Source organism: Ambystoma mexicanum, chromosome 1p (genome assembly GCF_040938575.1).
Source record: "Ambystoma mexicanum isolate Mex_15411 chromosome 1p, UKY_AmexF1_1, whole genome shotgun sequence".
NCBI lineage: Eukaryota > Metazoa > Chordata > Amphibia > Caudata > Ambystomatidae > Ambystoma > Ambystoma mexicanum.
The window spans coordinates 816,593,084-816,613,748 of NC_090921.1; the positions used below are offsets into that span (position 1 = coordinate 816,593,084).

At 45.2% G+C, this 20,665-nt stretch overlaps 1 protein-coding gene across 1 annotated transcript in view; it reads left to right on the forward strand.

The window, feature by feature from the left end:
* Positions 1–20,665, forward strand: part of MTMR11 (myotubularin related protein 11) — a 367,609-nt gene that overhangs the window by 230,244 nt on the left and 116,700 nt on the right. Inside the window, exons 5-7 of the mRNA XM_069652402.1 lie at positions 3,628–3,770; positions 7,153–7,231; positions 17,730–17,880. Of these exons, the coding sequence (XP_069508503.1) occupies positions 3,628–3,770; positions 7,153–7,231; positions 17,730–17,880 (373 nt within the window). The remainder of the gene's footprint in view (positions 1–3,627; positions 3,771–7,152; positions 7,232–17,729; positions 17,881–20,665) is intronic.

Sequence of the window (20,665 nt, forward strand, 5' to 3'; positions counted from 1 at the left end):
GGGTTTCACCTTTGCTACAGCCTCCACATAAGACAAACCTTCACAAAACTTCACAGTCGGCGTTCTCCCCCTCTTCGCCTCCTCCTCCTCCACCCCTCCCTTCTTTCCAACCTTCCATTTCCCCTTACCCATTCTTACCACCTCCTCCAAGCACACTCACTCTTTGCATCTGCCTCAAGAGTCCGCTCCACCTCCTCGAGCCCAGCACCCTCCACCCAGTCACCACTCCGCCCTGCCTGGGTCCACCTCCTCTGCATGTCTGTAAGCGCATGCAAAATGCTGCTCCCCACATGAAAGCCTTCCGTGTACGGCTTCCTGCCCCTGCGCAATCACCCCACTCGCTCAGGGAGTCTGACAGCCGACCATCTCGGATGTCCCCTCATTGGTTCAGTGCACATGAACCACGCAGCTCCTACGAGCCGCGTAGTGCGTGTGTGCTGCAGCAATGGAGTGCCAGCACTACGGCTGGCGTGGACAGTAAGGCTTGATGCCGGAAGACATTTCAGCCTTGTCACGCCCACGCCAGCCGAAGTGCCAGAAGCCTCGCCAGCGTTCCAGCACGTCTGGGTAAGTACATGGTGGGGGGGCTGTATGTTTGTGTGTGTGTGTGTCTGTCTCGGGTCCATCCTAACTGTGTTTTTTGTTTTTGTATATATGTTGAGATGCGGAAGTGGGGGGGTGTCAGGTGTGTATGGGTGTGTTTGTGTGTAAGTGCAGTGTGTGTTGAGATGCGGAGGGGGTGTGTGTGTGTCGGGTCTGCTTGAATGTGTTTGTGTGCAAGTGCAGTGTGTGTTGAGATGCGGAGGGGGTGTGTGTGTCGGGTCTGCCTGAATGTGTTTGTGTGCAAGTTCAGTGTATGTTGAGATGCGGGGGTGGGGTGTGTGTTGGGTCTGTCTGAATGTGTTTGTGTGCAAGTGGATTGTGTGTTGAGATGCGGAGGGGGGGGGGGTCGGGTCTGCCTGAATGTGTTTGTGTGCAAGTGCAGTGTGTGTTGAGATGTGGAGGGGGGGGGGGTGGTGTTAGGTCTGCCTGAATGTGTTTGTGTGCAAGTTCAGTGTATGTTGAGATATGGGGGTGGGGGGTCCGGTCTGTATGCGTGCATGCTTGTGAGTTTGTTTGGTGAGTTGAGGGGTGGGGGGTTCAGGTCTGTATGGATGCATGGTGTATGCTTGTGGGTTTGTGTGCTGAGTTGGGGGTGGGGGTTCGGGTCTGTATGGGTGCATGGTGTGTGCTTGTGGGTTTGTGTGCTGAGTTGGGTGTGGGGGGTCCGGGTCTGTATGGGTGCATGGTGTATACTTGTGAGTTTGTATGGTGAGTTGGGGGTGGATTTTGTATGGGTGCATGGTGTATGCTTGTGAGTGTGGGTGTTGGGGTGGGTGTCTTGGGGCATAGTGTTTGCATGAGGGTGGGTGTCATGGGGCATAGTGTTTGGTTGGGGAGTGGGTGCCATGGGGCATAGTGTTTGCATGAGGGGTGGGTGTCATTGGGCATAGTGTTTGCTTGAGGGGGGTGTCATGGGGCATAGTGTTTGCATGAGGGGTGGGTGTCATGGGGCATAGTGTTTGGTCAGGGAGTGGGGGCTATAAGGCATAGTGTTTGCTTGAGGGGTGGGTGTCTTGGGGCATAATGTTTGCATGAGGGGTGGGTGTCATGGGGCATAGTGTTTGGTTGGGGAGTGGGGGCCATGGGGCATAGTGTTTGCATGAGAGGTGGGTGTCTTGGGGCATAGTGTGTGCTTGAGGGGTGGGTGTCATGGGGCATAGTGTTTGGTCAGGGAGTGGGGGCTATAGGGCATAGTGTTTGCTTGAGGGGTGGGTGTCTTGGGGCATAGTGTTTGGTTGGGGAGTGGGGGCCATGGGGCATAGTGTTTGGTTGGGGAGTGGGGGCCATGGGGCATAGTGTTTGCATGAGGGGTGGGTGTCTTGGGGCATAGTGTTTGCATTTGCATGAGGGGTGGGTGTCATTGGGCATAGTGTTTGCTTGAGTAGGGGGTGTCATGGGGCATAGTGTTTGCATGAGGGGTGGGGGCCATGGGGCATAGTGTTTGGTTGGGGAGTGGGAGCCATGGGGCATAGTGTTTGCATGAGGGATGGGTGTCTTGGGGCATAGTGTTTGCATGAGGGGTGGGTGTCATTGGGCATAGTGTTTGCTTGAGGGGGGTGTCATAGGGCAAAGTGTTTGCTTGAGGGGTGGGTGTCTTGGGGCATAGTGTTTGCTTGAGGGGTGGGTGTCTTGGGGCATAGTGTTTGGTTGGGGAGTGGGGGCCATGGGGCATAGTGGTTGCTTGAGGGGTGGGGGCCTTGGGGCATAGTGTTTGCATGAGGGGTGGGAGCCATGGCTCATAGTGTTTGCTAGAGGGGTGGGGGCTATGGGGCATAGTGTTTCATAAAAATTAGGGGTTGAAAAAGCCTCCTGCCACACCACGCCCCACCGCGCCTACCGCCCCACCCACATTTACTTTTCGGCCCACTATAGCCATCATGTAAGGTACTTTCGGTCCTCTGTCAAAATCAGTTGTGCACCCCTGGAATACGGCATCATATCTCTTACCCCTGCCCTCTTCACTGTTTATTATGTAGGCTGGATTTGGTCAGCAAAGTTTAACCCCACCCCATTTGTACGAGAGACAGGACAGGAGACAGGATGAAGTGTGGGCTATGCCTTGAGAGGGGGGGGAGAGGGATTCAATTTTCCCGCCCCCAGGCATCCATTTGAGCCCGTCTTTGAGACTCTTTGAAGTCTTGCTGGCCTCAAAACGACACTGCGCATGTACAGTGGGGATGGCTCTTTAGTGCGCTCTCCCCATTGCACACACACAGTGCAGCCAGCCAGCCAGCTGTCCCCACCAGTTACACAGGCAGCCCTGGGCTTTGCTGCCTCATCGTATTTGAGGCAGCAACATTGACGCTTAATCATCAACGTGAGAGTAAGAAAAAGAAAACAGAGTTTTCTTTTTCTTACGCTTTCATGTCAACTCCTTATTTTTTTTTCAAGGCCCTAAATATATAAATGTCTGCTGACGGGCTGACATTGTCAGCTATAAAACAATGATTGATTTCCTTTAAAAACAAGTGGTGGGTCCCCGCCCTTGCCGTGCCAATGGGTCAGACATCGCTGAAGAGCAAGTGACTGATTTCTTTATGAATATTGTTTCGCAGGTGGACTGGTGTAAGTTATGCTAATGTGTGCCTATGAAAAAACAGGGACTTTCTCAATATGTCCTGTTAGCTTCCGAGTTCGTTCGGAGGCTAGGACAATTAAATCAGGCGTGGAAATTATGGCAATCAATAATACCGGGAGCCGGGGTGCTGCAATGCACTTTCTTTATTCACTGCGACAGAACTGGCGTCCGAGGCGGTAACCCCGCCTCTTCCTTTTTCCCGTGGCTACGCCACAACCTTTTATGAACAGGGAAGAAGGATTTACAACAACTATAAACAAAACATGTCCATGGAAATAGGACACAACATGTCCCAAAACGTCTAAGCTTATATAGCTTATGGCTTAAACCCACATTTGTTGATGAAATATAATAACTGTGTAAATGTAGTGTTACAGGTGGTTCATGTTTAACTGTATCGTACAATAATACATATATTTTTTTTTCATTTGATGTCATTTGTTTAGTGAACAGCCTTCCAAAGACGAAGATTCTGACAGCGAACACCACGCTGAAGTTCATCCCAGAAGAGCTGCTGATCTACTGCAAGGACTTCCGGGTCATGCACTTCCATTTCAACCAGAGCGGGCTGGAGACGCAAGCCTTTCGGGTGAGAACCCGATATCGGAGCCCTGCACGGCAAAAAGGCAAACGGCCCATTCTTTGTGTGGAAGGGGCTTATATCTGGTGGGTGCATGCCCACTGCCACAGCGCGGTCTGATTTTTGGTATTGCAACTGGGAAGTATGGAATTAAACACAATAATTATGAAAGTAGAATAGGCCATTAGGCCATTTCAGCTAAGTAGCACACAGAGTGCCATTCAGTAGCCATCACACTAAGCTCACTTCCGGTTCAGAGCCGCGTGAGCAGTGCATTGTGTGTATGCAAGTTAGCTCGAGTGCAAGCCTGCAACAATTATGAAATGTTTTTGCATTTATGGAGGGCATGGTCCATACAGTGACCAGTGCAGTCCTGCAATCAGGAGCTGTGCAATCACATTTTGACCAGTGGACAGAAAACTGTTGGGCACCTTTTCACAGGGAAATGAATAACTATAGCCTAGATTGCATATGGTGATTAATATGGTCATTGGATAGTTTATGGGACAATTGTAATTCATAGCTCTCAACCATTTGTGTTGCAAAGGCGGGTGAAATCACCCGATTTTGTTTTTGGCGGGTGAGACGCCCATTGGAATGAATGGGCGTGCAGGTGGCTTGGCAGGTGAGTCAGCCTTTTACAAGGCGGGTGACACCCGCCAAAAGCGTGTGAGTTGAGAGCTATGTGTAATTGCTTTAGCAATGTTTGGTTGTTTTTGAGGTTTTTCTGGTTCCTCCAAGCAGGATTCATGCATTCTTTTTTTATGTCTAGCCAAAGGGCCATTTTCACATTGTTTAGGGAGTAGTGGGTGATATGGTTTTCATGGATCTGGGTTGTTTGACCGAAGTCAAACAGTTTGCGGTGGAATTGTTCGTAGTCGATTCCGCTGCAACTCTGTTTGACCTTTGTTCAAACAACCCAAAGCATGCACCCGAAGCAGCCTTATACTAATCCCCCATCCCCTACTTACCATCTCGCCGGCCGCCGGTGCTTCTTCCACAGCCCTGCGGCATCAGCCCCGTCCCTCAAACGCGGGCCGGTGGTGACGCCGCATGGTTCCCCCTTTTTATTTTTTTAGTCTCCCACTTGCAATGTCGAGATAGCAGGGGACACCCCGCAACTCCAAAGCCTAATAAACGAACATTGGGTGTGAGGGACATCCCTCCAGCCCCCGCTCCTCATGTTCGGTATATTAGGCTTCGAACAAATGGTACCATCCAAATTCGATCAAGACGTCCATACTGACAGTTTGATTCAAACAAATTGGGTGGTACCGTTTTCACATGTCTTCCATTGTTCAAAGTTATGAATTTCACAGAATGGCTGTTCATCCCTAAAGTTGTATGCTATTTTGTTTTAGTGTGTGACTAACTTTCTTTTATACGGCCGCTTGATGCTAGTCTTTAACTGGTTGACTGGTAGCGTGGAAAGGATCAAATCCCATGGGATTTAGGGTTATGGATTGTCCAATCATGTGTCCTGCCACCAATGTTTCGGAGCAGTGACTGGTGGACCACTTTAATCACCTCAGCCAAGACCCTACCCTTGTGCTCTTGGGAAGGGAAAACAATACCCACTGGATGAAATTATATAGAGGTATTGAATGACATTATCATCTGTAGTTCCAAGGCTCACTGAAAATCCCTCTTTTTAAATTACCTGGACAAAACTGTACTCATACAATTCGGCTGCTTATCCGCACCCAAACTTATTTCTATCATCTGCACCAGAAGTTGGGAACAAGGGTCTTGAAACTGCTCCTGGTGTCATGTTTTGAGATATACCAGACACTGTAATACGGCTTTCACGCCGCGGCAGGGGGGCGGCGGACACAGCCGGTAACGGCTCACCAGTCCGAGCCATGGTAGGTCCGAGCAAAGCGTGAAAGCCATTGGCATCCCGGGGTTCAAATGTTTTTTTTCATTCATCAGAGATACGCTGCTTTCCCGAGGGAAGAAATAAAAACATTTTAAAAAGATGCCCGCTGCCATAGTGAAAAGGGACTAAGTCCCTTTTCCATGTCTACGTTGGCGGCCGGGATCAGAAAGGAGTGCAGGGACCGGAGCTCAAAGCTCTGGTCCCGCAGATAATTTGGGAGGGGGTGAGTTTTTTGGTTTTGGGGGTTAGGGGGAGGTGGGGAGGCACCAGGGAGAGGCTCCCTGTTGACCCAACATCAATTATAAAAATAAAATAATGGTGCCACCCGGGCAAGGCTCTCGGGTGGCTGAAATAGCGGTCGGAGAATGTATATTCTCGCCCACTGTTCCAGCCATCTGATTGGCCAATGGCCCTTCCCGGGTTCGAATAGCAGATAACGTCCCAGCTTGGATTTCCTAGTAGGAGCGTGAGGAGGAGAAAGCACAGTCCCTGACACAGGACTGCACATGCCCTGACGTCTTTGTAACAAGGTTTTGGTCAATAAGGTCAACCGAATTTAGCCATTTGTAGTTTATTTTCTCTTTCTTCTCTATGGGGTCTGAGGGATCCTCCACCTACCCCCCAGCTTCCTCCCTCCTATCACCTTTGGTATTATGTGATTACATCGAGGAGATTTGGTTGAATCCAATTCCATCGATTTTTTTTTTCTTTGGCTCTATTTGGCTGCAAATATATGTGGGGGGAGACCCCCCCCCCGCAGCCCCACCTTCTCCACCTTCACCTTAATTATTAACCTTACCCTTCCCCCACATATATTTGCAGTCAAATACGGTCAAAGAAATTCGATGGATTTGGATTCGACCAAATCTCCAGCGCAGTAAACTTCCTATGCCTCACCTCTCCTTTACTATTTTCGTCCCTTTAACCCATTTCAGCTCTGCTTAATATGGTTTTTACGTTCACCATGTTCAGGAAGAGATCATTGGGGGGATTCCTGGGAGGATAGCTCAGCAGCAAGGTGCTCGCCTTGGAAACAAGACGACACGAAGCAACACAGGTTCGATCCCCGTGTCCGCACTGAAAAACCTCTGGGTATTAAGCGCGTTATAAATACGCAACTAAGACATATTCCTGTAACAGACCTCGATGCCCCCAAGGCTGTGTGAGCGCTTTAAAAATGCAAATTAAATAAAAAATAAATAAATTGACGAAGGGCTTTTTCAAACGCAGTTCTCACTTGCTACCACTCCAGGAAGGGGATTGCATCATATTCAGTTCTAGGATAAAGGGTACTTTGTCCAGCTGGATGAATGGGCTCTGGTACAGTAGTGGGCTTATTCTGCAGAGTTTCAGAACCGATTAGCAAGAATTGAGTCTGGGGGCAGCTGACCCACCGATGGACCCACCTCTGAGGTCTCGTGCACAGATACCTGGTATTTTTTCACGTGATGACAAAGGGTTTCGTTTCTAAAGCCAACCTCAATGCTTGTGTCCTTGCCTCCTCCCATCCAGATCACAAACTCCATCGCTCAGGCCCTCCAGGTGTGCAGCGCGCTCATGCAGATCGAGAAGGCTCTTCCGTGGAGTGTGGGTAAGTGCGTGTGCTAGTTGCCACCACAATGCGAACACAAAGGAAGTGTGAAAAAACAGGTGGGAGAGACTCACACCATATGTCTAGGAGCTGAAACTTTAAAACCTCATCTGAGGAAAGTATTTCCATTACAACATTATTTTAAGTAACAATAGAATACTTTAAAAGCCACATCATGATTGCAGTGGTAATGGTTAATACATGTAGTATCTTAACCCTTTCACTGCTGGGACTTCAGTCATTTCCTATGGGTATTAGGATGTATATGTACAACCTAAAAGCAGTGAAAGGATTAAATAATGCTGTTTTTTAAAATACCACCTAATTATGAGTTGAGATGGCAAGGGATATTAACCACATGTGGACATAGAAGGCATGTAACACAGAAAACATCTCTTATGAAGCCTACATTACTACTTGCACTGCCCGGTAACACACCGTGGAGTCATCTCTATGTCACATATGTATTATATTGTTACTCCATAGCTTAGTTTAGAATACGCCAAGTTAAACTCATTATTGCACACAAGGCGCCATTCGTCAACGTATTAGCTAAAAACCTATTTAATACAAACATCATACCACGTATTTGCTATTATATTAATCTGTTAGTTTACATTCACAATCACCACCAAAAGACTGTGATCTGTGACCCCAGCCCCCTATTGTTCTAATTACAATAGTCCTATTGTACAAAGGAGAGGATCCTTTTCATTAATTTGGGGTTTTCTATCACCTTGCATTGGTTGATTCGGACTGCATATACCACCTACTATTACATATTTTTTTATTTTATTTTTCCAAAATCTTAGGGGTGGACATGTTGTCCCATATGTTTCATTCTCCTAGTGATTAAAATACCTTCTTCAGGGGTCAGGTCACTAAATGCTAATGTGTGCAAGTTCTAGTAAACTAGAAATCTATCTAAGAGCATGTAAATGACTTGAAAACATCACATTGATTGTGGTCTCTCGGGTCTCTTATTTATGATTGCTTTTTCTCAGCTGTTATTCCTAGGCCTGGTGGGTGCTTGTAGCTTTCTTTCACAAAGCCAATCAGGTCCCATTAATAGCGGGCTGAATCAGCCTCTCGCTGGCACCTTTCTCCCCAAGACCTTGCCGCTCTGCCAAAGTGGCGGTGCCCTTGCAGTCTCTCCCACCACCGCTGCCTGCTAAATCTCCCACCTACCTCGCCCGCTGCCTCCTCAATCCCTCGCCGCCTCACTCTTATCTTCTCCACCAGCCTCCACTCACCGGCTCAATCAGGCGCCGTCTCCTATCAGTCATGGAAATGGACAGCCTCCACTGCGACCCACAGGAAGGCTGCAGGGCAGCTTTTAAAAAAAAGATTAACTTGCAGTCAGCGCCTCAGAGCTGAGTGCCGCGGTGCTGATAGCAATAACACCCGTGGCGGCGGGCTGGATCGGCCTGGTAAAGGCACCAAGGCCCTCCGTTAAGACCCTCGCTTTGCTCGTGCCCATAACTTGGGCCTCGGGCAGTTACCGGCCCATCCCGCCCACTTCCACGTGTGGTATTGCTATAATAAAATCTGTATGCAATGAACAGACAAGCCAATGATGTGTTACCCAACAGGATGCGTAGCTATGTGGCGTGCTGCTTTCGAGGGGAGTGGAATGCTTTGTTGAGTCTACATTGTAAGGGTAGTCATGAAGCATCCAACTTCTCTATTATTTATTTAACAGTTTTATAAGGCGTGCACCAAACTCAAAAACGAGTAATGGAGCACCACACCACATGGCAGATCAACACCATTAAAAAATATATCATTGCATTTATTTTTTAGAATTTTACACAAGACCAATATGTAATAAAATTGCAGATCATCCTGGATGGAAAAATAACTTCATGTACAAGCATAATCAGTGACTAAAACAACAGCAATACTCTGGTGTTCTCTATGTTGTGATAATCACTTAGAAAATACTGCATGGGATACATTATTTTGCATTTTAAAATTGTAGAAATAACTGTAAAAGCACATATATTGCACGCAGTGTCGAGTGTTCACTTTTTTCTAAGCACTGTTTCTCGGCGGATAAATCATTTGCTTGCCTAGAATACCCCCAATTTGGTGGTCACATGGGGAAGCAGGATTAGAACATGGCTTTTCCAAGTCTAGTTATAAGCCGCTTACCAAACCTAGTGTAGGATAAAATTCAATGAGCCTCAGTACAACCCTGCCGGTCCAGTAACAACGGTTGTTACCGAACTGGCAGAGTACAAGTTTGTGGGCCGGGTGCCTTCCGCCCACCAGATCTGTCCTGGCGGGTGGAAAGGCACCCGCTAGCAGACTTTGACGGTAGCACTGGCACCATTCTGAATGGTGCCGGTGGTACCGTCTTCGGAATAGGGAGTCATTTTCACCGACGCAAAAATAATACACAACTCCGGCGGCAGCCTGCCGTCTTTATAGGCACGGCTACCGCCGGAGTCTTGATGAGGCCCAATGTGTTTCCATGGACTTGTGGTAGTGTAGCAAGCTGTTCGGAGGGGAGATATGGCATTTTATGGGGCTCTGCAGGAGAGTTCTCACTATTAGTGTATTTCTAAATGTATTATTATTGTTTTCATGCTCCACAATTCCTGATGTATTGTATGTGTTTTATGGGTTGTGTAAGACTTTAACGTAATGGTTAAGAATTAGTGACAAGGCGCACACTCTGTTGTTCTCCTCCAAACGCACATTTTCATGACTCCATCAATCTTCAGGGAGGCTGTGTTTCTTTACCTTTTCAGGCGTGTCTTCATTTCCTTTTCAGGTGTATCAGGTTAATTGACTATAGTGTCTCTAAGGATTCTGGTACTTGTATTTTTCGCACTTAATTTCTCTTGCAGGTGACTGGAAACAACTCCCTCCATAGCACAGACCTTACCCTTGATAGGGGGAGAGGGAAAACCATGTTTGTGGCTCTCCATTTTAAGGCATGATGGCCCTGGTGCTGCAGCCTTTTGAGCCTGGGACTCCTGGAACATAATGGTTAAGAATGAGTGACAAGGCGCACACTCTGTTGCCAGTCAAGGTTTCCTGCATTGACTTCTCCTCCAAACGCACGTTTTCATGACTCCATCAATCTTCAGGGAGGCTGCGTTTCTTTACCTTTTCAGGCGTGTCTTCATTTCCTTTTCAGGTGTAGCAGGTTAATTGACTATAGTGTCTCTAAGGATTCTGGTACTTGTATTTTTCGCACTTAATTTCTCTTGCAGGTGACTGGAAACAACTCCCTCCATAGCACAGACCTTACCCTTGATAGGGGGAGGGGGAAAACCATGTTTGTGGCTCTCCATTTTAAGGCATGATGGCCTGGTGCTGCAGCCTTTTGAGGCTGGGACTCCTGGAACATAATGGTTAAGAATGAGTGACAAGGCGCACACTCTGTTGCCAGTCAAGTTTTCCTGCATTGACTTCTCCTCCAAATGCACGTTTTCATGACTCCATCAATCTTCAGGGAGGGTGTGTTTCTTTACCTTTTCAGGCGTGTCTTCATTTCCTTTTCAGGTGTAGCAGGTTAATTGACTATAGTGTCTCTAAGGATTCTGGTACTTGTATTTTTCACACTTAATTTCTCTTGCAGTTGTTTCCAGTCACCTGCAAGAGAAACAAAGAGCGAAAAAAAACACATCTCTTCACATTGATTAGAATATTGCATCATTTTCAGATTTTCATTGTTATTTTTCTATGGTTAGAAGCCTTTACAAGTTAGTCCCTACAACACAACCGAGTTAGTAACCCAACAGTGCCTTTAAATCCATAGGGGTAAAAGGAAGAAGTCATCCCAAAACTCTCTTATAAAAATGATAAGTATTTGCCTTTCAGTACAAAAAGTACAACAAACACGTTAGTCATCAAATCTGCACCAGTAAAACAAACCTGTCCATGGTATGTACACAGAGACAGATACTGAGCTCAACGACTGAACCCCCTCATTGTGATCCTGGAATACGTTGTAGCTTATATTGTCTTAGAGCCTGAGCCCTTAGCTCACTCCCCAGACCCACAACTATTTCGCTATGTGTTTTCTCTATTTTAGGCAACTCTTAAAAGGCCTGCCAGAGCCTTGCTCATGCCTGCGTTCCTTCCTTCTAACAGCTTCTGCACAGCCCCGGATGAGTCCTCGGGTACTCACCTCTTATAGCAGAGCTCCTTCCTTAGGGAACCACGGAGAGAAGAACAGGCGGCTGGGACTAGCCCATGACCGTCCGTCGCAGTGGCACACTCTTTTTCTTTTTTGGTACTTTTCCCAAGCGCTCAGGCCCCTTCCACAGGGAAAAGGCCTAAGTGAGCAGTAAGGATCTTTACGTGCTAGATTGGACATGTAATACTGCATCAGCAAGCATACATAAATGAATTTAGATTGATTGTTAATCCAGGACCAGTGCACAAAATGCTTTTTTAAGGAATACGTCCCTTTGACAAACACAGTTCTATCGCATCATATTGCCTCAGACATTTTTCAGAGATAGTTCATAGTTATTATTTTATTAATTTTAATTGTATTTATTGCACGCCCAGACCCTGAGGTATCACGGCGTAGTTACAGACATCATAATAAAACATTGGCATTCAAAGTACATGTGTGTCTAGAGCAGATCAGACACAAAGAAATTACACAAAGATTGCATATTACAGCTAATGACTCAGTTACTTACATTATTTACACACGTTGGTGGTCAGACTTCATCATTGCTATGATTTGGGAATGGGGTGGTTGGCTAGTATTAGCTGGACGTGGGCTGGCTAGGATTGGGTGAATAGCCACGTTTTTAGTCGTTTTTTGAATCGCTGGTGGGAGTCTTTGTTTTTGATATTTAGAGGGAGAGAGTTCCAATGTTTGGGGGACAAGACTGGGAAACTAATTCCCCCTGCTCTGGAGTTGTTGAAACGCGGGACCTCGAGGGCTGAATTATTGTTGGCTCTAAGCATTCTAAATTAGGCATTAGTAATAGATTAACTCAAGCCAGAGGAATCCTCTGCAGGCCAGCACCATTCCACCAATGAGGTCATCTGGCACTCACTTAGCCAGGGACGAATTTGATAGGGGCAATGGCCTGGTCAGCAAATCCCATTAGCCCCAACTCTGTTAGAGCATCAACAACTGCCACACACCAGCCCCAAAAGCTGCCTCAATAGGCTTACCTTCATTACTTTCAGCACAAAGCCGCAAGCTGCCCCCCTGGCCCACCCGAATTATAGACCCACACAGAATAACTGGACATTTCCTCTTGTAGCAGGTAAGCAATGCCTTTGCAGTGAGCGCCCCGCCCCCACAATCGGATGAAAAATATCTAAAACCCCAAATGCGTCCACACCCTTTTCTTGTTGCTGTGCCACATGAATACTACAGGATAACGTCTTAGAAAAGGTGAGCCCCAGATAGGTACAGTAGTCAACGTGGGTTAGACCTTCTCCCCTACCCAGAATTTCATAACATTCTTGCAACCATTGGACCCAATCTTAGTTTTTTGTTCATTGGAGCGTTTTGATAATAGTGTGCCTCACGGTTGTCCAACTGATGTTGCAACCCTATGCGCTATGATTTAGTATTCTAGTAGTAGTCATCAATATACAAGTGGTAATTGATTCAATCCGGCTGAATAATTGGTGCAAAGTAGCTTGCCTCAAGTACATAATACGAGAGATCATATAAATGCAAAGTAAAAAAAAGCAGGGCCAGTGACAGCCCTGCTTTAGACCATTTAGGATTCTGATTTCTTTTGGAAATTGGCCGCACACACCTGGTTTTACCTGGCACCAAAAACAGCCATGCAGAACCTGCACCAGGTGCAATAATGCTGGCAGTAGCGTAATGATCGATCCACCCAATCCAAAAATGGCTTAAAATCTACAAAGCAGCATTTAAAAGGCCGACCCCCTGCTCCTGGGTCACAACCCCAAAGTATATAACAATAGAGTAATGTAGACACGTCAGCTCTGAACCCAGAATGGAAAATATGTAACTTTCCTGCATCATGCAGCCAGTATCTCAGGTGTGCCAGAAACCAATTAGAAAACATCTGCGCCCTATTAATCAACAGAGGTATTATCTCTAGTGTCTAGAGTCAGACCTCAGCCCTCTTTGCCTTTGCATACTGCAATGTATCCCACCCAGAGCAGGGAGTGGGTGGGGGGTTCTTGTGACGACAACGTCTTATAATACAGCGATCAGACCTTTTGCCCACTGCTTAGGGTTTTCCTTTAGAGTGAAGCTTGGGATTCTGAATAGGCTAACAGATCCCCCATCTTTTCTACCTGTGTCTGCATTAGGTCTGGCATGGAAAAGGTGCACCAAAGGCGGACTCGACCTCCATTCTTTATAATCCTTTGCCAGGTGTTTTACCTGACCCCCTTACGTCACAGCTGCAATATCTACTGATTTTTTTGGCCTGTCCTGGCTCCTATTTGTCAGTTTCCAGAAACATTTGGATAGCTGAGACCATTCTCTTGCACATGCCGTCTTCATGACTTACATACAATGACATATCTTCCTGGCACCTGTGAAATGAAACTGAGAGGAGAACGTACTTGATTCTAGATTTGTTTTCCGAACTTGGTTCCGAGAGCAGCCTAAATTGACCTGTGACACTGACCGTGAAAAGCCCTAACAGAGAGGATGGTACTATTTAACTGAGTGAATTCATGGTATTATCCAGATAAGAGAGATACAAGTGGCAAATTCATCTTTTTGAATAATGATTTACCAGTTAAACAATGGTTTCCCTGAGAATAAATGCGAAGTCAGTACATCATTATTGCCAATATAAAACATCAGTTCGAGGCTTTCCCCGGGGAAACAGAGAGAGTGACTCTGTACCCATTCATGGACTGGGTAGATGATAGGAATTACAATACACATGAACTATCAGCTCCCGATCACTATGGTGGATACATTTTATATTACAACTCTACAGGTACATTTATGATATTAACATTGTGTATATGAACACTAATAACGTGCTCCTACGAGACATGCTTATATGACACACACACTCTTACCACACACACTCTTACAACACACTTACCACACACATTTTAATGAAACACACTCCTATGACAGGTGCTCCTACATCATGTGCTGCTATAACATGCGCTCCTACAACACATACTCCTATAATACATGTTCTGGTGACAAGCACACCTACTACACATGCGCCTACTATACATAACATGTGGATGTACGACAAGTGCTCTTATTACACATGTTCCAACCACAACACTCTCTTACGATGCACACTTAACACATATTCTTATGACACACACTCCTACAACACACGGTCTTACAACACGTAAACCTGTGACATGTGCAACTACTAAAAATATGCTCCTACTACACACATACACATGCTCCTACGACACATGCACCTACAACATGTGCTCCTACGACATGCGACAGATATATGAGAAATCATAGACTTCTCACCTTTGGCCATATCTTTTACTTACAGGATTTTAATATCTTTCCAAAGAGCGTGTTATTAAACACTGGCCATCTAACAGATTGCCACATCAGGTTAGTAAAGTGACCCTTCAACAAACTCTCTGATTTATTATTTTATTAAACGAACTATGTTCTGAATGTACCATTATTTCTAACTAGCAACAATTAATGTAGATATTATGTTACCTATAGCAGGAGGAACACTAAACACATTCAACCAGCAACTCCCTGTCTAGATATCAGGATAAAATATGTTAAACTACAAACAGATTTAACTCTATTCATGTATTCAAGCACTACCCGACACTTGTTTCAGAAAGAATGTGTCCGTGGTGACTCTAATTAACTAAGCTTTTTGATACAGACAAATGGAACTTGATTTATATTGTTGTGATCTATACTGTTGTGTATTATCACTTGAATTAACTATTCTGTATTGTCCTCACAAGATAGTGATTTATTTACAATAATAATTTACTTCTTAAATCCATATTGTGTAATTTCTTTGAATTCATATGTAAATATCAATGAAAGAATGAAACATTATTACAACTTGTTAGGTTGTTAAAGGCTGAGCCCCTGTTTGTATCTCGAGATTTGTTGAGGTACCATTCTTTCTTTTCTATATTTTGATCTGGTAGCACAGATCTAACAGGGTGCACCTGAGAATAGTTTGACACTTACGTAAATACTTGATTGACGCATCTATTGACTATAACCATTGTGTGCACCTCTACAACCAAATCTCTTTTCCGATAAAACAAAAGGCCAAAAATACAAATAGCCTAGAACTGGGGATCCGAGGTGACAGTTCACGATATAGATGGGGTGGAAAAATCTGGTTTATAATTAAAAATTTGAAATTGAGAAATTATGTATCGCTATATGAGAAAGAAACTAAAAAGATACGTGCTACAGAAGAGAGAATTGCCCATAGCTGTCCATTGTAAGAATGTATCATTGCCAGTGGGTCTGCAGAAATGTTGTTGGTTTTCTCCCTTTTGTGAAATACATGGCACTGTATGCACTGTGCTTTTGGAACCTTATGGCAAGGTTTACACACAGTAACTAGCTTAAAACAATAACATAAACTAAGGAAAGAATCAAATCCCCACATAAGGGATTGGAAAGAAACAGTTTCAGAGTCACAACCCCAAGGTCTTTCAGAATGGGATTAACCTGTGTACAATCATACAGATTCAAATTCCCTGTTTAACTAATCTCATACAAGGTTACGCCATAGTAGAAAGCATAAGACTTTGTTCCAGGTTTCCCAGCGTGCTCAGATGCCCAATGGAACTCGCTCCCTTCCTAGGTTGTGCTTGTAGCCTCGATCACTTGTACAAACCCCATGTCGGATGATTTCTTACAGTGACAAGACTTTGGTGGATAGTACAATTTTTCTAGATATGTGGTTCTCATTAGGAGTATGGTGGCAATGTAAACCGTGGAACTGCACTTAATTATGATTTGGGATGGTATGGAAGATTTACATGGAACATGCAGTGCTTTTTATGCCTCCCTTGTTAAGTATCTCACGCACGACAAACCCAAAATGAGGCATTATTTTAAAAAGAAGTGGTACCCCTGTTTTTACCACTGCCACTATCCTCATATTGAGGCTGGTAGTAGGGAGGGCTGATACTTGTTTGCTTTGATGGTTAGTTCTTCAGACAGAACTACACAATTGCTTTACATTATTTCATCAATCATATCTAGCTACAGAAAGTGTTTGTTGTCTTTTTTTGTTTTGGAGCAGGAATGGCAAATGTTCCATTTAAATGTATGTAGGTTGTATTTAAATGCTTTTATAGCTCATCCACTGGATAATTGCCCAAATACTGGTAATTGGCTGGCATCTTAACTCGGGTGGCATTATTTCTTCTGTAAGCAGCCAGCTATGGAGCTATGAGCCCCAATTCTGCTTTATAAATGGTTTATTCTTGTCAGGAATGTTACATGGTTAGGGTCTTAAAAACAAATAATTACCATCCTTCAAGGTGGTATGATAATTCCATGCTGGACTGCAAATCCCCTTCAAGAGTGAGCTTATGAAAAGTAATCTTACTCTACCTGGACAGGCAGGAAAAATAATTGAGTGTCTGGTCTCCCACCCCGTCAGCAAATTGCACCGTGCACCACAACTGAACTTAAAGGACAAAAGTGGTTCCTGCTGCCCTTTCCACTGTGGGTAGGGTGGCTCTCTGTTGTGCCTTTACTGGAGGTTGGAAGACATCCCCTCGTTCCTCGAATGCAAGGGCGTATCATTTGTTATACGCAACCAGCGTATCCTGGGGCTGGGCCAGATTTACATGTTACACAACGCGATTCGATTGCAGCTGCCATGATCCCATTTGCAACTCCTGGCAATGGCGGTCGTCAACCATCATCTGTAGGCTCTCTGTAAATGTGTGGCACCTAATGCCCGGTAGCAGTCATGCCCATAACCAGGCAGGAAGTGCCTCCTGTTTCCGTAATCATTTCCCAGAACCCTTTACTTCAACTGTCCAGAAAATATTTTAAAAAAATAGTTTCAGAAAAGAAAACAGAAACTGCCTTTATTGCCCCCAACATCAAAATCTTGACAAACTCGGCTTCCCCTCTAGATAGCAATTTCCCTAATGCCAGCCAGTATTCCCCGACTCGCTAGGAACTCCCCCAACCTGGCTTTCAAAGCATTGACCATCGTCGGACCGTGTAACAGTTTGTACTTCAAAATAATCTTTCTTTATGGCAGTGATTAAAATACTTTCCCTCCAATATGATGGTTAGTAACAAGTCCCCTCTCTTCTTCTATGGCTGAACACGTTCCTAGGTAACTCTTAGCATGACCCATTTGTATACATTCATAGGGTAATCATATCCCCCTCACATGCCTTTTCCCTGAAGGAAAAACAGCCTAGCCCACTCAGCCTCACCCATCTACTGTCTGTTAACGTGTCCAAATTATGTGCCTTCATATTTGCTATTGGGCTTCACCCAGCGATTTGTTTAAGGGACTTTTGACTTGTAGCGGGTGTGACTCTGCTCCTTTATGAATTCCAGAGAACGGCACAGGAAGCCTGAAGAAGGAATACACAGACTTCCCCACACTGCTTTTTGAATCCTCCACGGATTGGGAGAATGAGCTGAAACGCCTGGGCGCCCTGGACTGGAGAGTCAGCCCCATCAACGAAAGGTTCGACACATCCACAAGGTGAGAGCCCAGGTTCTGTGCTGCCTGCTAAGGGGCCAGTCAAAACATACCAATCCCACACAGTCTTCCTATTGACCAACCATCTCCCAGAGCTTGACATGGAGCCACAAACCTCCCAGAAGAACCACATGTGTTTCAGACCTCAATGAAATGGATACACATGACTCAATATCTGCGGACATGTTGACCATGAGACAAAGTTTTAATTGTTTCTCTATTGGGGCCATGCACTCCAAGTATGGATTATGGGATGGTCTCCCTGAATGTGGACGGTTTGACATTGGCACCGTCTAAAAGGACTCGGGCCTCGGATCTCTTGAACACACTGGGCAGGTTCTGTAAACAGTTGCCACTTTGCTGCCCTCCTTGTTGCAGAAGCAGGGCATTCTCACTGCTGTCCTCTGGAGTGGGCCGCCGCGTTCTGCTTCCAGTGGCCTGTTGACCGGACCAGCCAATTAAAGCTGGTATGAGGATGTTGCTTGCTAAGGCCACTTGTAGCTCCATACATTCTGAAACAAGAATAGCTCAATGTGATCCACGCATCCCAAATATGACCAAAGCCCTTGTATGCCATGACGATAGGGTCCTGGCTGGGGATAGGCGCCAGATCTAGATTCCTGTCAGGATGGGTCAGGGAGCCATGGACAAGCCATCTATCCCCTGTGCTTCAGCACCCATTGGCGCACTCGCCTTTCAACCCGGTAGGATCTGCTAGTGGGACACCTGAAGCCTCAAGGAAATGAGGTGGCATCTCCAGCAGGGCCAGCTGCCCCTCTTTCCAGCTTTCTCTTCAGTAGCAGTATTTTCACATGTATGTATCATTTACCGTACCTTTGGTGGGGGAGGATCGAAGCAAAGTGCAGCCCTGTCCACTCTGCTCCGTGCTCTCTGTCAGGTCCTAGTGCTCTCCTACTGTCACCCCCTGATCTCACAGTCTCTCACCTCGCTCAAACTGCATCCTAATACAGTGTCTCTGTGCTGCCTCGTACTGCTCCCAGGGTCTCCTGCTGACCTGCCATGCTGTGAGATGGCTAACTCTGTCACAACACGCAACCAAACACAACATACGCATATTCTCCCCCTCCTTAAGCAATTCGTGGATATTTGACTGAATGGGTATTTTTCTTTTGCCCACATCCCAGAAAGTATTGCTTCCGAGAGGGGACCAAATGGGGCAGAGGGGTATAACCCGATATTATATGTGGCTAGTAAATAATTTTGAACCAGAAGACAAAGTGCATGGATTTCTTATGTAAGCAGTGCACTGTCATGTTCTGCATGTATAACACATGGTTAACATAAACCAAGAAACATGTGATTAGCAAAGTCTTTTTACGGTGACTTAATTGATTGCGTAGTACATTTATATGATCAGAAAGTACAGGAAAAGACTATTGAATGGAACGTAAACATGGGCACGTGTCGGTCCCTGTTAGAGAATACATAAGTAATTGGTTGCAGAATGACTTAGATCTACGTACATGTTTTAGGGCATAAACTGGCCGCACGCCTAACAAATGCAGTTTATTATGACTCAGTGAATGGAATAGCAATGACATGCTGATGTCATGTATCGCCCAGCACTGGGAAGTTAAAAAAGAAGTCATTTCCAAAGAGGAACATTGTCACTTCAGTGAAAGTGTACGGGGTGCGGCGGCAGGGCAGGAAAACCCATGTAGCATGCAATGGCAAAGTTCCAAGGCATGCATTCATTTCTGGGAAGCTGTTTTATAGTTGTCGTTTTTAGTACAGCCAGAGACAGAGTGACTGTCACCTATGCACTATTTGTAACATTCTTTAGTGTAGGATGACACACATGAACATTCAGCACAACGCTATCTAGATTATAAGCTTAGTGTAAACACACGCTGATTGTATAAGCACAGCACTATGTGTAACATGTGCTTGGTGTAAGTAGGCACCGAGGAACTGTAAACACAGCACAATCTGCCTGTTATATCATGTACCTTGTGTTGACAAGGACACACATAGATAAGCACTGCGCTATATACAGGCTACAAAAGCTGTACGTTTGAATGTATGTATACATGTATGTGTGTGATTTATCAAGTGTGAACCTTCGTGGAAAACAAGGGAGCACTGTAAAAAAGTATCAAGTGTTCATTGTTACACACTAAACACAAACAAAACATCTGACTTTCATTAGGCCTGATATAAATTGGTTTGCCTGAGCAACCCAACCTGAAATTTGGGAAAGTTCTATACAGCATTATTTATTCCTATGACACGTTAGAAAAATACACATCAAGCCATTTTGCATTTACACAAAATGAATCGATTCTGTGGTCAATGTACATCTTCAAAACAATTGGAATTGATCAACAAATGAAAATTTAGGATTGCCTGATTTTCCTCAAAAGAGTCTTAATCCAATTCTAAATAACACAACCCCACCATGTCACCGTTTGGCATGATCAAAACATGTATATTGCTATATTAATTAGTTCAGCACTCAATCCCAATGCCCTTCTTCATTTCTTTTGGGTCTTTTGTCATTTATTGGTATTACATTCTAATATTGTTTCAAGCCTCTTGTTCAAATATAATTCCTGAGGGGGGGTGCGGGGGGGGAAGACCCTAAGCACAACATGTTTCATCCTACCCAATGTTGTAAACCCTTTTTCAGGGGTTGAGTTGTTCTTGTAAAATATTGAGTTTATTACACCATCATCTGTGCATATACAACTCAGTAATGTCTGTTCCATTTAGTCAGCAAAGGTCTCTCATCAGGGAAAGAGCCCTTTTGACTTTCCCTGTCATTGAT